General features: G+C 36.8%; 1 protein-coding gene across 1 annotated transcript; it reads left to right on the top strand.

Annotated features, from left to right (window-relative positions):
• Window positions 1-1,201: 1,201 nt before the first annotated feature.
• LOC130934244 (uncharacterized) lies at window positions 1,202-14,599 on the top strand. Its single transcript, XM_057863830.1, has 3 exons — window positions 1,202-4,204; window positions 5,302-5,367; window positions 14,444-14,599. The coding sequence occupies exons 1-3, from the start codon at window positions 1,202-1,204 to the stop codon at window positions 14,597-14,599; spliced, it is 3,225 nt and encodes a 1,074-aa protein (XP_057719813.1).
• The last annotated feature ends 7 nt before the right edge of the window (window positions 14,600-14,606 follow it).

The following is a 14,606-nucleotide window of genomic DNA, read 5'->3' as shown; positions in this document are numbered from 1 at the left end:
CAAGACAAGTGTAATTGAAATTGAAAGCAATTAAACTAAGGAAATAAAGATCACTCAGGCTCCCAAAACAGAAAAGAAAACTCTCTAAAAACTCTCAAAAGGGAAGCTCTCCGACTAACTTGAATCTTAGCCTATTTATACACTTTCTTCAATTGATCTTCAAGCCTTGAGTTGGGCCTTTGCTCTTGATGGAATTGGGTTGAAAGAGGCCTTGGTTGATTGCTCTTGAAGTTTGGAGAGAAACCCAAGTGAACCAATTGAACCGGATTTGGGTTTTGCAAAGTTGGATTCAAAGTTAGCCTCAAAGTTAGGGGGCTAACTTTGAGGCCAACTTTTCATATCAGCAAAACCAATTTCCTGCATCTCACGTTGGTGCCAACGTTAGGGGGCTAACTTTGACCCTAACGTTGGCCTTGCTTTGTGTTGGTGTGGCGCCAACGTTAGCCTCCAAGTTAGGGGGCTAACGTTGGCGCAAACGTTGGCAGCCCTGGAGGAGAGTTCTCATGCCAACGTTAGCCTCCAAGTTAGGGGGCTAACGTTGGCGCAAACGTTGGCACACCCTGGGAGCAAATCTTCATGCCAACGTTAGCCTCCAAGTTAGGGGGCTAACGTTGGCGCAAACGTGGAACACCCTGGGAAGCATTTTCAATTTCCAACGTTAGCCTCCAAGTTAGGGGGGCTAACGTTGAGGCTAACTTTAAGTCCAAAAGTTTGTGCCAACGTTTGAGGGCTAACTTCAACTCCAACTTCATTCTTCCTGGTTCAATTTCACTTGTTTCATTGTCTTCTCTTAGCTTCTAGCCATTCCTTCTCACTTCAATCCTTTTCCAAGCTTTCTTCACCTATCATAAATCAACCAAACACATCAAAGCTATGCTTGAAATCATGAGATGATCATTCTATCCTAATATGCACCAATTATGGTATCAAACCTCATGATTTTGCATCAATTCACATATGGTTGATTCAATCAAAGGAAGCATGAAAATCTACCCAATTGGCTTGCTTGTAACTCAAGAAAGTGCATAATTCAAGTAAAAACAAACGAAAAAGGCTAGTAAAACTAGGCTAAGATGACTTGTCATCAATTACCCAAAATAATTATTAAAACTAATAATATTTCTCTATATATTTGTCTTCAGAAAATGTTGGAAGAAAAAGAACAATATTACCATCGTCGTTCATTGGTAGTCGTCGCGACATGACCCAACGATATGAAGATGGAATGGCGATTGTTCTTAAAGAGGGAAAGCCAGCTATTTTTCTCACAATGACATGCAATCCATCTTGGACTGAAATAACTTCAGAACTCAACCCAGTTCAAACTCCACAAGATCGTCCAGATCTAACAACAAGAATTTTTCGAGCTAAATTTGAACAGCTGAAAGAGGATGTAATTACTAAGGGTGTCTTGGGAAAGGTGAAGAGCTATATTTATGTCACTGAGTTTCAAAAAAGAGGGTTGCCACATGTACATATGTTGCTAATCTTAGAAAACAATGACAAGTTAATTGACCCGGAGCATTATGATAGTTTGGTACGTACAGAGATACCATCTAAAGAAGTAGAACCACACCTACATGATGCTGTGCTAAAACATATGATTCATGGTCCTTGCGGTACACTTGATCAATCTTCACCCTGCATGAAAAATGGCAAATGTAAACGCAACTACCCAAAAGAGTTCGCAGCAGAAACACGAAGAGGTGACGACTCATATCCGCAATATAGGCGAGGATTCGACACTCCAGTACAAATTAACCAAAATGTCACGGTTGACAATAGATGGGTAGTTCCGTACAACCCTTGGCTACTACTAAAGTATGATTGCCATATTAATGTTGAGATATGTAGTAGCATCAAGAGTATAAAGTATCTCTACAAATATTGCTACAAGGGTCCAGACCGGGTTGCAATGGAAGTTCACAACAGTTCTAATGTTGACGAGGTCCAACAGTTTGTTGATGCAAGATGGATTGCTGCTTCAGAGGCATGTTGGAGAATATTTAAATTTAACCTTTACCGAATGTATCCATCAGTGGAAAGGTTACAAATTCATTTGCCAAATCAACATCAAGTGAGCTTCTATGATCACCAAACCATTCCTGAAATACTTAATGATGATTATTTCTCTAGAACAATGCTCACTGAGTTCTTTGCTCTAAATCGTGAGGAGGACCAACAATCTAGGCATCTTTTGTACAGGGAAATTCCAGAGTATTACACTTGGCACAACAAGGAAAAGGAATGGCGTCGGCGCAAGACACAGAGGAGATCCATCGGTAGAATTTATACTGTATCACCTTCAGAAGGAGAAAAATTCTATTTGCGTATTCTGTTATCTAATGTCAGAGGACCAATCAGTTGGGATGACTTGCTAACAGTGAATGGGATCCAATATTCGTCCTTCAAGCAATCTGCTCAACATCGAGGATTGTTAGAGAGTGACAGTAGCATCCGTGAATGTTTGGTTGAGGCATCTGTTTTACGATTGCCATGTGCTTTACGAAGGTTGTTTGCAACCATCTTAATATTTTGTGAGCCTACAGATGTAAGAAGCTTATGGGATGAATTTTTTTCATATATGGTGGATGATTATCCGTCAACCAGCACCACAACAGCCTTAGTGTTCACCAATCGGCTACTCAGGGATATAAATGATATACTCCTTCAGCACGGAAAACAGATTACACAATACGATTTGCCAGCTCTAACTCATGAAAATGACAATGACAACTCGATACCCAGAGTTATCCAAGAAGAACTGTCTGTCGAAGTACCCCGAGAAGACCTGTGTTCCGTAACAAGATTGAACAATGACCAGTCTAAAGCTTTCAAGTGCATTATGAATACAATTGATCGAAGAGAAAGTGGAGTGTTCTTTGTTGATGGGCCAGGAGGATCAGGCAAAATATTTCTTTACAGAGCTATAATTGCAGAATTGAGAAATAAGGGTCATATTATCTTGGTAACTATATCATCAGGAATAGCCACAACATTATTGCCTGGGGGTCGAACAGCTCATTCTAGGTTTAAGATCCCAATTAATGCAGAACCATCATCCATTTGCAACATAAGCAAACAATCAGATCTTGCAAAGCTGATTAGACAAACAATGGCAATCATCTGGGATGAAGCACCTATGGCAAATAAAGAATCGGTGCAATCATTAGACCGCACTCTGAGAGATATATTAGCAAACGATATGCCATTTGGAGGAAAAGTGATGGTGATGGGAGGAGATTTCCGCCAAGTACTGCCTGTGGTACCGAAAGGTAGTAAGTCACAAATGATTTCAGCTTCTATAGTTAAGTCTCAATTATGGGCTTCCACTAAAATTCTCCATTTGCGACAAAATATGCGATCTTCTAATGATCATGTTTTTGCTGAGTACCTTATGCGCATTGGTGATGGAATTGAACCCACCATACATGAAGACTTTGTACGGATACAAGCAAATATGGCAATTCCGTGGGAGGGTGAAACATCGTTACACAAGTTAATAGAAGAAATATTTCCAAACTTACAATCTCATGGGTGGGACGCTTCTTACATGGTAGAAAGGGCAATATTGACGCCAAAAAATCATGATGTGCAACAGCTTAATGATATAATTATCAACCAGTTTCCAGGAGAAGAACGAAATTTAGTCTCATTTGATGAAGTAGAAGGAGATGCTAATAATTTATATCAACAAGAATATCTTAACTCAGTTTCTACAGGCGGGTTGCCACCTCATGTGTTGAAGGTAAAAAGAGGTGCACCTTTGATGTTATTGAGAAACATAGACCCTAAGGCAGGCTTATGCAATGGTACAAGGTTACTATGTCGTGGAACTTTTCAAAACATGTTGGACGTAGAAATTTTAACCGGTCATCACTGTGGAAGAAGAGCTTTCTTGCCTCGGATAAAACACAAAACAACAGAAAATACAGGACTGCCATTTATCCTTATCCGGAAGCAATTTCCTGTAAGGTTGAGTTTTGCAATAACAATAAACAAATCACAAGGACAGACAATTCCTAAAGTAGGGATCTATCTCCCTAAACATGTATTTAGCCATGGCCAATTATATGTTGCTCTGTCTCGAAGTATTTCTCAGTCAACTACAAAAATTTTAGTCAAAAAAGGAAAAATAGATGGAACAAGTGGAGAATTTACCAGAAATGTAGTTTTCAAAGAAATATTATTACCTTCCCCACAGGTAATTTATGTTCTTAGTAAGTGTGTGTAGTTACTTCTTGGTACAATTCAGTCTACATATAATTTTAATCTTTAAATCTTTTTCATTGATATATATATCTATATATACAAACTTTAATTTATTGAGGATTAACGACTAATAATTTTTTAATAGACAATTTGATTTCAAAGGAGCTCATCAATATATGCCAGGAGATAAAGACAACCACCTTGAACATTTGTTTTATGCAACAGGTACGTACTAATTATCATTAACTAAGACATACTATATATACTAGAAATATATTAACAAATATCAATTACAGGAAGAAGGATTCCAAAATCTCTGGAGTGCATGGAAAGATGAGCAAGCAATTGCATCAATCCAACCAATAGACAATAAAATAATTTTTTAAATTAATTACTGTCAAAATTGCATTCAATATACATACTTCTATTTCTATGTTAGTAATCATAATCATATGTTATCTAATAGGTTCATTCCCTTCAAATTTATTCTATTGGCTGGGGAGGAACGGTTAAAACAGACAAGACCCAATCCTGGAAGATGATAAAAAAGGAAATACTGCTCCAACAACATACAAGGTAACACAATCATCGTAATCAGAATGTTATTGATATGCCTATTATCTATCCCCTTCTATGTTCTTCTTTTACTAATAAAATATGAAGGAAAAAAGTATATGCCTAAAATATTAAAAGGTTACTCTGAGATTGTAACGGAGATTATGTTTCTCATGTTGAATAAAGTTACAAAAAATAATTTTAAACTACGGATAATAAATTAAACATTTTTCTTTTTCCAGCAACAAACTCATAGGAGCGGAATCAACTGATGTTAGTAAAGAACAACATTGCAGGTACCTATCATTAGATTAAGAAACCACCCAAAATAGAGGTAATATCGGATACTTATAGATTTGAATGCTCTACAGAGGGTTTAATGGCTTCTTTTGTTGTGCATGTGTAGGAAATCCAACCTCAAACAAGAAATTTCAATTTTGCAGGTTTTATATTTTTTATTGTTAACTTTTCATTCAAATATAATGAAATTTGTATTGGCATATGGTATATTTTATTGATTTCTAAATTTTGTAGTTCTTCAAGGCTCAAGAATCTATTGATAAGGAGATGTATGAGGAATTGACAAACTCCGTTTTGACGGTTTGTCTTGTATTGATTTTAGGGGATTTTATAACCTTTTACCCACATTTATTCAATAAAATAGCATGGTTTTGTATATTCTCCTTTAATTGTGCTTAAGAGTGAAAACATGCTTTTTAGGTCTTAAAATAGATAAATATAATTTACCTTGATTCCATTAGATGCCTTGATATGTTTGATAAGTGATTTCAGATTTAGGAGGCAAAGATTGGATTAAAGGAATGAAGAAGAAGCATGAAAAGTTGGAGAACTCATGAAGAAATGAAAGAACCGGAAAGCTGTCAAGCCGACCTCTTCGCACTTAAATGACCATAACTTGAGCTACAGAGGTCCAAATGATGCGGTTCCAGTTGGGTTGGAAAGCTAACATCCGGGGCTTCGAAACAATATAAGATTTGCCATAGTTGCCACACGTATGGTGGCGCGCACGCGCCGTTGCTGCCACCTAGTTCACTTAAAGCAACATGTGGCCAGCGATTTTAGAAGCCTTGTGGGCCCAATCCAACTCATTTCTGATGCTATTTAAGCCAAGGATTGAAGGGGAATCAATATACTTTTCATACTTTACAAGTTAGTTACCAATTAGTTTTAGTTTAGTTCTAGAAGTTAGTTTCTAGAGAGAGAAGCTCTCACTTCTCTCTAGAATTAGGATTAGGATTAGGTTTAGTTCTTAGATCTAGATTTTAATCTTTGATTTCTTCTACTTCTACTCTTCAATTCCTTGTAGTTACATTCATCTTCCTCTATTCTTTTGTTGTAATTTCCTTTATGTTGTTCTTATATTTTGTTGTAGATCTAGTATTGTTCCTTCTACATTCTTCCAATTCAATAAGAGGTAATTCATACTAAATGTGTCTTCTTTGCTTTTCTATTGTTGATATCTTGTTTTTGTAGTTGTAGATTCCTTCAATTCTTGCATTTAATAATGATTACTTCTATTGCACTTTATGTGTTTGTTGAAATGCCTCTTCTAGATATAGTATAGATTTTTGTTCCTCTTGGCCTAGGTAGAGTAATTAGTGACACTTGAATTATCTAATTCCTTTGTTGAATGATAATTGGAGAGATTGCTAATTGGTTTGGAGTGCACTAAAGCTAGTCTTTCCTTGGGAGTTGGCTAGGACTTGTGGCTCAAGTCAATTCATCCACTTGACTTTCCTTTCTTTAGTAAGGGTTAACTAAGTGGTAGCAATGAACAATTCTCATCACAATTGAGAAGGATAACTAGGATAGAACTTCTAATTTTCCTACCTTGCCAAGAGCCTTTTATAGTTGTTAGTTTACTTTCTTGCCATTTACTTTCATGCCTCTTATCCAAAACCCCAAAACAACTCAAACCAATAACAAGACACTTTATTGTAATTCCTAGGGAGAACGACTCGAGGTTTGAATACTTCGGTTTATAAATTTAGGGGTTTGTTACTTGTGACAAACAATCTTTTGTATGAAAGGATTATTGTTGGTTTAGAAACTATACTTGCAACGAGAATTCATTTGTGAAATTCTAAACCGTCAAAAATCCAATCGTCAAAATGGCGCCATTGCCGGGGAATTGCAATGGTGTTATGTTATTGGTTATTGTATATATGTGAATATTGTGAATATGTTTTCTCTTTGCTTTTTTGTTAGTTTTTAGTGTGTTCTCTTTATTTGTTACTAATTTTTTGTTTTTGTTTTTGTTTTGCCTTCTCTTACTATCATGAATTCTCATTTTGGCTATGAGTGTGATTACAACTATGTTGTAGGAAGTGGAGATTATAATGAAGAGATGCATCAAGGATGGGACAACCAAAGGTGGGAGGAGCCATATGCATATGATCAATCTTCATGGCAACAACCTCCACCAATGCACTATGAAGAAGAGCCATTCTATGATGCATATCAATCCAATGGCTATGGTGAATCACCTTGTGACTTTCAAGAACCACCACCATATGCCTATGAACCATATCCTCAACATGGCCCCCAACCACACTCACAAGCCTCTTTTCACCAACCACCTTCATATGACCCTAATCCATATCCATCCTACCAACAACCATATGAGCCATATGAACCACACATAGAGCTACCACCATTCCAACATCAACATTTTCAAGAGCCACCCCCTCCATATTATTACCAAGATGAACCACCTCCAATATACGAAAATTTTCAACCACAAGATGAATACTACTTTCCACCACAACCTCCCATGGAAGAATACTCATATCCATTGATCCAAGAGCCATATGATCCTAATCATATTATCCAAGAGGAACAAGAGTCAAGGGATCATCTCAAGGAAGCATTGGATCAATTTCAAGCAACCATGGAGTGTGTTGTGCAACAAGTGGAAAGAATGGAAAACATTGAACCACCACAACTCTACCAAGAAGAACCACCTTCCTACTATGAACCCTTCCCCCAAAATGATGAATCCTTCCAACCACCCCAATCTCTAATGGATGAAACCCTTGGTGTTCTTATTCAAGGGCAAGAAGAGATGAAAAAGGACGTGCAAAATTTCATGGCCGCCTTGGATGCGGTAACAAATCAATTAGCCTCCCAATGCTTGAACACTCAAGGAACTCCCATGGCAACATGTGGAGAATTGAATGAAGAACATAGCATGAAGGAGAGATTGGAAACTCCGGTGGGAAATGAGGGAAGTTGCTTTGTATTGGAACAACTGGAGGAAGCTTTAATTGTTGAAGACAAGGAAGAAGTGGTAGAAGACTTAGGAGATGCGGAGCTTCCATGGGAACATAAAGTTGAAGAAAACCCCTCCAAGATGATTGAAATTGATGCTAGGGAGGAAAGTGCACACCTTCCAAGGCATATTCCATATGAAGACTTGGATGGGATAGAGCAAGGATTGAGTTCCCTTGGTGATGAAGATCAAGCATCAAGTCTTAGTGGTGAAAAATCCTTTGAGCATGAAGAACCTTCTCCCGGTGCATTTGAAAATGTTGAAGAGGTAAACTTCTTTCACCCTCCCAATTATAGTTTGATTAAGGGAAAAGGCTTAGATGGTATTAATGAACAAAGGATTGAATTAGAGAAATCTTGTGAAGAGGTGGAAGTCCTTAGAAATAGAAGGATGGGAGTGGAATACGCTTTGTCAAGATCGTTGGAAGCATCTTTGCCTAGGTTGTCATCTACTCCTTCACTTGAGTGGGTAAAATTCATTTCTATTAGCTTTATTGTCCCACTTGAGTATGGCTTGCTTGAAACGGATGGTCAACTTAGGATGCTTTGTGGGATGAAGCGTAAGCGAAAGATGTTTCGTGGTTGGCGTTGCAAATCAAGGCTCATTTTGGTTGATACTTCAAGAGTTGAATACAAAGGTGGGAATAGTGCTCAAATAGATGGGTCTAGGAGGATTGTTGGGCACTTCATAGAGAATTCACCCTACTCACCACCCGGTTGGACTAATAATGATGATCAACCTCAAGACGGGTGTGAAAACAAAATGTGGGATCCCGGATTACAAGAAGAGGATCAACTTTGGGAGCCCCAAGCTTGTGAAGAACTCCATCAACACTTGGCTCAACCCATAGGAAATCTTGGGGCACAATGGAGAACCAAGCATTAGTGGGAGTTCCAAGATGAGTACAAGCACAAGCCACCTTGATGAGGAGCTCCCCATAAGTCCAACTTAAGGACAATAAATAAAAGTGCTAGGTGGGAGACACCCCACCATGGTAAACTCTTTCCATACTCTTTTAGTTTGTTAATAAGTGAATTGAGTTGCCATTATAGGTAGATTCTCATTTTCATTTTTATCTTTTGTAAATATTGGTAGAATTAGTTTAATTTCTTGTTTTTATTGTTTTATCAAGTTTAGTTAGTAGTATAGTATGTTGAATAAGGTTCTAGGGCGTTTTGGTAGCTGTTTGGAGGATTGAAAGGCTTGGATTGGTGTAAGAACTTAGAAAAATATTTTTTGAAAAACAAAACACCATCCACGCGTGCGCGCACCTAACGCGTACGCGCACCTGAGCATTTTTCGACCACCCACGCGGACGCGCACTGTACGCATACGCGTGGATGCAAAAAAATTCGACTCCAGCCAAAAACCCGAGAGTTAGGCCTGCACTGTGCGAACATTGGGCCTAAGGCACAAGCCTATGCACGCGTGCGCGCACTTGGCGCGTACGCGCACATGATCTTAAATTGGCATGCACGCGCACGCACACTGTGCGCGCGCGCGTCGATTGCACAATCTGCACTCTCGGTACTTTTACCCGAGAGTTGTGCCAGACTTGGGCCGACATTATGCCTCCGGCCTAACTCGATGCACGCGTGCGCGCACCTGGCGCGTACGCGTCCTTCAACCAATATGCACATCGACGCGTAGGCACGCATGACGTGCACGCGTCGGTAAAAAAAAAAAAAAAAAAAAAAAGAGTTTTTTTTTCTCCCCTTCCATTTTCTTTTGCTTATCACATTCGTATACTTCTATTCTTCCCATTTTCATTTAGTTTTTGTAGCATGTTTTCGTTTTTTTTTAGTCATTTTCATAATGGTGTTGCATCATTCTACTCGATTGTTGAGGATTCATTGCATTACTTTGGTGCTTCTTGACTTGTTTCATATTGTTGGGTGATGTTTCTCTTCAAATCAATGCTCAATCTTTTATGCACTTGTGATCTTTGTGCATTGATATGACCTTATATTGTCTTTCATGGCCCACTCTCTCTTGTTCGAACTTGATGCTCATCATGCTCTTCATGCTTTGACCTTACTCTTGCATCAAGTATCATTGATATGCCATTTTCTCTTATTGTTTCCTCCTCTACATGTTGTAGCTACCATGTAGTAGAGAACCATACCTTTATTTGGCATTAGCCCTCGCCTATGTTCTATTTGCTTTGATATCTTTGTCATAGGCTTAATATTCCTTTCCTTTTCTATCCTTTTGGGTTGGCCACCAATACGGAAGGAAAGGAAAGTTTCTAAATGGGGCAACAAACAAGTCATCCGCACAACCTTTTGAAGGAGCTCATCAATTATAGCAACCCATCCACCTTGCTCTCCTTTGCGTGCACTGAGGACGGTGCAAACTTTTAAGTGTGGGGAGGTCGTCCGACCGTTCGGCGATCTTGGGTGACAAACTTCTAATCCCAACACTTTTGCATTTCATTTTAGGTTTTTAGGATTCTTATTGCATATATATACACAATAAGCTTAGTCAAAATAATAAAATTTTTCAAGATTTCTATCTATAGGGAACCTCAATTGATTTGAGTGAAAACTTTTCATAGAACTTGCTTGAAGTATATATATTGTGGATCATGTTTTTGAGCTAAGAACACAAGCAAGTGAGATTTGAGCCTAATGGTGTGGTTACATCTTATAACCACTTATTTTCCTTCTTGTGTGCATTATTCTCTTCCTATGATTGTAATATTTGATTTGTTTGATTCTTTATGTCCATTATTTTGTGTATACATGCATTTATATGATTGAGGCCATCATTTCATTTAACTCACTTACCCAAATATCCTTACCTTTTATCTTCCTTTGTTAGCCAATTTGAGCCTAACCCACTTGTTCTTAATTTTAGCACATTACAAGCCTTAAAGCGGAAAACAATAAAAGTCCTTAATTTGGATCTTTGATTAGCTTAGGCTAGTGTGTGTGAGAATCATTCAAGTGTGGGAACCTTGGGACATTGGGTGAATAAAAGGGTAGTTTTGTATTTTTATTGAAAATATTGGGAATTGGGTACATACTCATGTATTGATCAATTGTAAAACCTTATGCATTGATGCTCTTGTATATAGGAAGAAAGAAAAAAAAACCAAAAGAAAAAAAAGAAAAGAAAAGAAAAAAATAATATGGAAAAGAAAAAAATATAGAAAAAGAAAGAAAAAAAAAAGAAGAAAAAGAAAGAAATAAAAAAGGGGACAAAATGCCCCAAAGCAAAGTCCAATAAAGATCAATGCATAAGTGTTGTGAAATGAAAAGGGATACATGAGTATGTGAAAAAAAAATGAGAAGAATGGGTAGTTAGGTTAGAACTTAATTGTATAGGATGTCATAGGTTAGGTGGGAAGTTTAAGCTTATCAAAGATTCAAATTTCAAGCTCACTTAACCAAATATGCATCCTACCTTAACCCTAACCCCATTACAACCTAAAGAAAAGACCTCATGATATATGTATGCATGCATGAAATATATGTCGATTATTAGAAGAAAAAAAAATCTTAGAAAGCATGATTAGGAGAGAATTGAGAGAATCAACCCTAAACACTAGAGCGAATAGAGTGCAAACACTACCGGTGAGGGTTCGATGCTCAATTACATGCTTCCACCTACAATCATCACTTTTCATGCAAGTTTGTAAAAATATTTAATAACTCAATTCGATTGTGGATTAGACTTGCCAGTCCTTAGCCCTTGTGCATATATGCTTCTTGGGAATTGATTTATTTTGACCAAGCAATTGCATTCATGTAGATAGTTGCATATAGGTAGATTGCATATAGATAGGTTACATTGAATAAATGTTGATGCCCTTTGTTCTCTCTTGGCTTAAGCATGAGGACATGCTTGGTTTAAGTGTGGGGAGGTTGACAAACCCCGTTTTGACGGTTTGTCTTGTATTGATTTTAGGGGATTTTATAACCTTTTACCCACATTTATTCAATAAAATAGCATGGTTTTGTATATTCTCCTTTAATTGTGCTTAAGAGTGAAAACATGCTTTTTAGGTCTTAAAATAGATAAATATAATTTACCTTGATTCCATTAGATGCCTTGATATATTTGATAAGTGATTTCAGATTTAGGAGGCAAAGATTGGATTAAAGGAATGAAGAAGAAGCATGAAAAGTTGGAGAACTCATGAAGAAATGAAAGAACCGGAAAGCTGTCAAGCCGACCTCTTCGCACTTAAATGACCATAACTTGAGCTACAGAGGTCCAAATGATGCGGTTCCAGTTGGGTTGGAAAGCTAACATCCGGGGCTTCGAAACGATATAAGATTTGCCATAGTTGCCACACGTATGGTGGCGCGCACGCGCAAAGTACGCGCACGCGCCGTTGCTGCCACCTAGTTCACTTAAAGCAACATGTGGCCAGTGATTTTAGAAGCCTTGTGGGCCCAATCCAACTCATTTCTGATGCTATTTAAGCCAAGGATTGAAGGGGAATCAATATACTTTTCATACTTTACAAGTTAGTTACCAATTAGTTTTAGTTTAGTTCTAGAAGTTAGTTTCTAGAGAGAGAAGCTCTCACTTCTCTCTAGAATTAGGATTAGGATTATGTTTAGTTCTTAGATCTAGATTTTAATCTTTGCTTTCTTCTACTTCTACTCTTCAATTCCTTGTAGTTACATTCATCTTCCTCTATTCTTTTGTTGTAATTTCCTTTATGTTGTTCTTATATTTTGTTGTAGATCTAGTATTGTTCCTTCTACATTCTTCCAATTCAATAAGAGGTAATTCATACTAAATGTGTCTTCTTTGCTTTTCTATTGTTGATCTCTTGTTTTTGTAGTTGTAGATTCCTTCAATTCTTGCATTTAATAATGATTACTTCTATTGCACTTTATGTGTTTGTTGAAATGCCTCTTCTAGATATAGTATAGATTTTTGTTCCTCTTGGCCTAGGTAGAGTAATTAGTGACACTTGAATTATCTAATTCCTTTGTTAAATGATAATTGGAGAGATTGCTAATTGGTTTGGAGTGCACTAAAGCTAGTCTTTCCTTGGGAGTTGGCTAGGACTTGTGGCTCAAGTCAATTCATCCACTTGACTTTCCTTTCTTTAGTAAGGGTTAACTAAGTGGTAGCAATGAACAATTCTCATCACAATTGAGAAGGATAACTAGGATAGAACTTCTAATTTTCCTACCTTGCCAAGAGCCTTTTATAGTTGTTAGTTTACTTTCTTGCCATTTACTTTCATGCCTCTTATCCAAAACCCCAAAACAACTCAAACCAATAACAAGACACTTTATTGTAATTCCTAGGGAGAACGACCCGAGGTTTGAATACTTCGGTTTATAAATTTAGGCGTTTGTTACTTGTGACAAACAATCTTTTGTATGAAAGGATTATTGTTGGTTTAGAAACTATACTTGCAACGAGAATTCATTTGCGAAATTCTAAACCGTCAAAAATCCAATCGTCAGGAATTGCTAAAGATTTTTTCTTGGTACAAATTCAGAAATTACTTTAGATTTATCTTAACGTTTTTACTTATAGTTTGATATATAATCACAAAAAAAGGCATAATTATTTTTCTTCTTTACACTTTTTGTAGGCACAAGAAAGATTCTTCAAATACAGATCCGTACTTTGGTTTACCACTTAAAAAAAAAGGTCCCTAAACAAAGAAAAAAAAGTGACTTTTAAATATGGCTCATTTTTTGTAAACAATCTTATTTTTCTATTTATTTTTATGACTTTGAGTTAGATAGAAGAAGATAAAATAATATTGTAATAATTATTTTATATGAATTATGTTATTTGTAGATTTGTAGATAGGTGATGTATGTGTTTATTATAATTAAATCATTTTCATATTGTTATTCTTTATAGATAGGTAATATATGATTATTTTAATTTGAACATTTTTATATTGTTATAGATTATTCTATATTATTATTTTTATGTTATTCGAATTTAAAATTTTAAAATTCATTGAAATAATTAACTTTAAATCCCATAAAAAAAGCGGCTGAACAGGCACGGTAGTGCCTGTTGAGCCGCTAGTTTTAGATAAACTGAGAAATGAAGGTGATTCTTGGCACGAGATGAACAAAATATTAATATATTGTTATCAAAGTAAATGTGTCAAGTATGATTTTGAATTGTGAATATAAAGACTTATAATGTCGATTTTAATTATGATTGAATCTGATTATGACAATGAGTATGATTTTGAATCGTGATGAATATGACTATAAAGACATGGTTTCGATTATAATTATGAATTGATTTTGATTGTGATTTTGAGCTTGATTGATTGTGAATATTATTGAGTTGTGATCGCGGAGCAAGGACGGTGGTGAATGCTGCTTGTGTACTTATTCGAGATTTGTAAAAACTTATGATTATGATTGAAAAGTGTGCCAGGCACTATATCCCAAGAGTGTGCATGGGCACTATATCCTAGATAGGTTAGTTCTGAGCAAGGACGATGATAATCCTGCTTGTTCGTGGTTTTCGGTAAGGACGATGGTTAATCCCGCTTACTCGTGGTTTAATGTGATAGGCAAGCGAGGTGGTTAATCCTACT

The sequence above is a fragment of the Arachis stenosperma genome, chromosome 6, assembly GCF_014773155.1.
Source record: "Arachis stenosperma cultivar V10309 chromosome 6, arast.V10309.gnm1.PFL2, whole genome shotgun sequence".
Lineage (NCBI taxonomy): Eukaryota > Viridiplantae > Streptophyta > Magnoliopsida > Fabales > Fabaceae > Arachis > Arachis stenosperma.
The sequence above is the reverse complement of the archived record's forward strand: the minus strand, read 5'-3'. Positions and strand labels throughout refer to the sequence as shown.

Excerpts from the sequence above, each read along its gene's own strand:
- LOC130934244 (XM_057863830.1), top strand. The coding sequence starts at position 1,202 with ATGACCCAACGATATGAAGATGGAATGGCGATTGTTCTTAAAGAGGGA. Across the intron at positions 4,205-5,301 it reads TATTATTACCTTCCCCACAG|TTCTTCAAGGCTCAAGAATC; the intron begins GTAATTTATGTT and ends TAAATTTTGTAG. Across the intron at positions 5,368-14,443 it reads TGACAAACTCCGTTTTGACG|GCACTATATCCCAAGAGTGT; the intron begins GTTTGTCTTGTA and ends AAAGTGTGCCAG.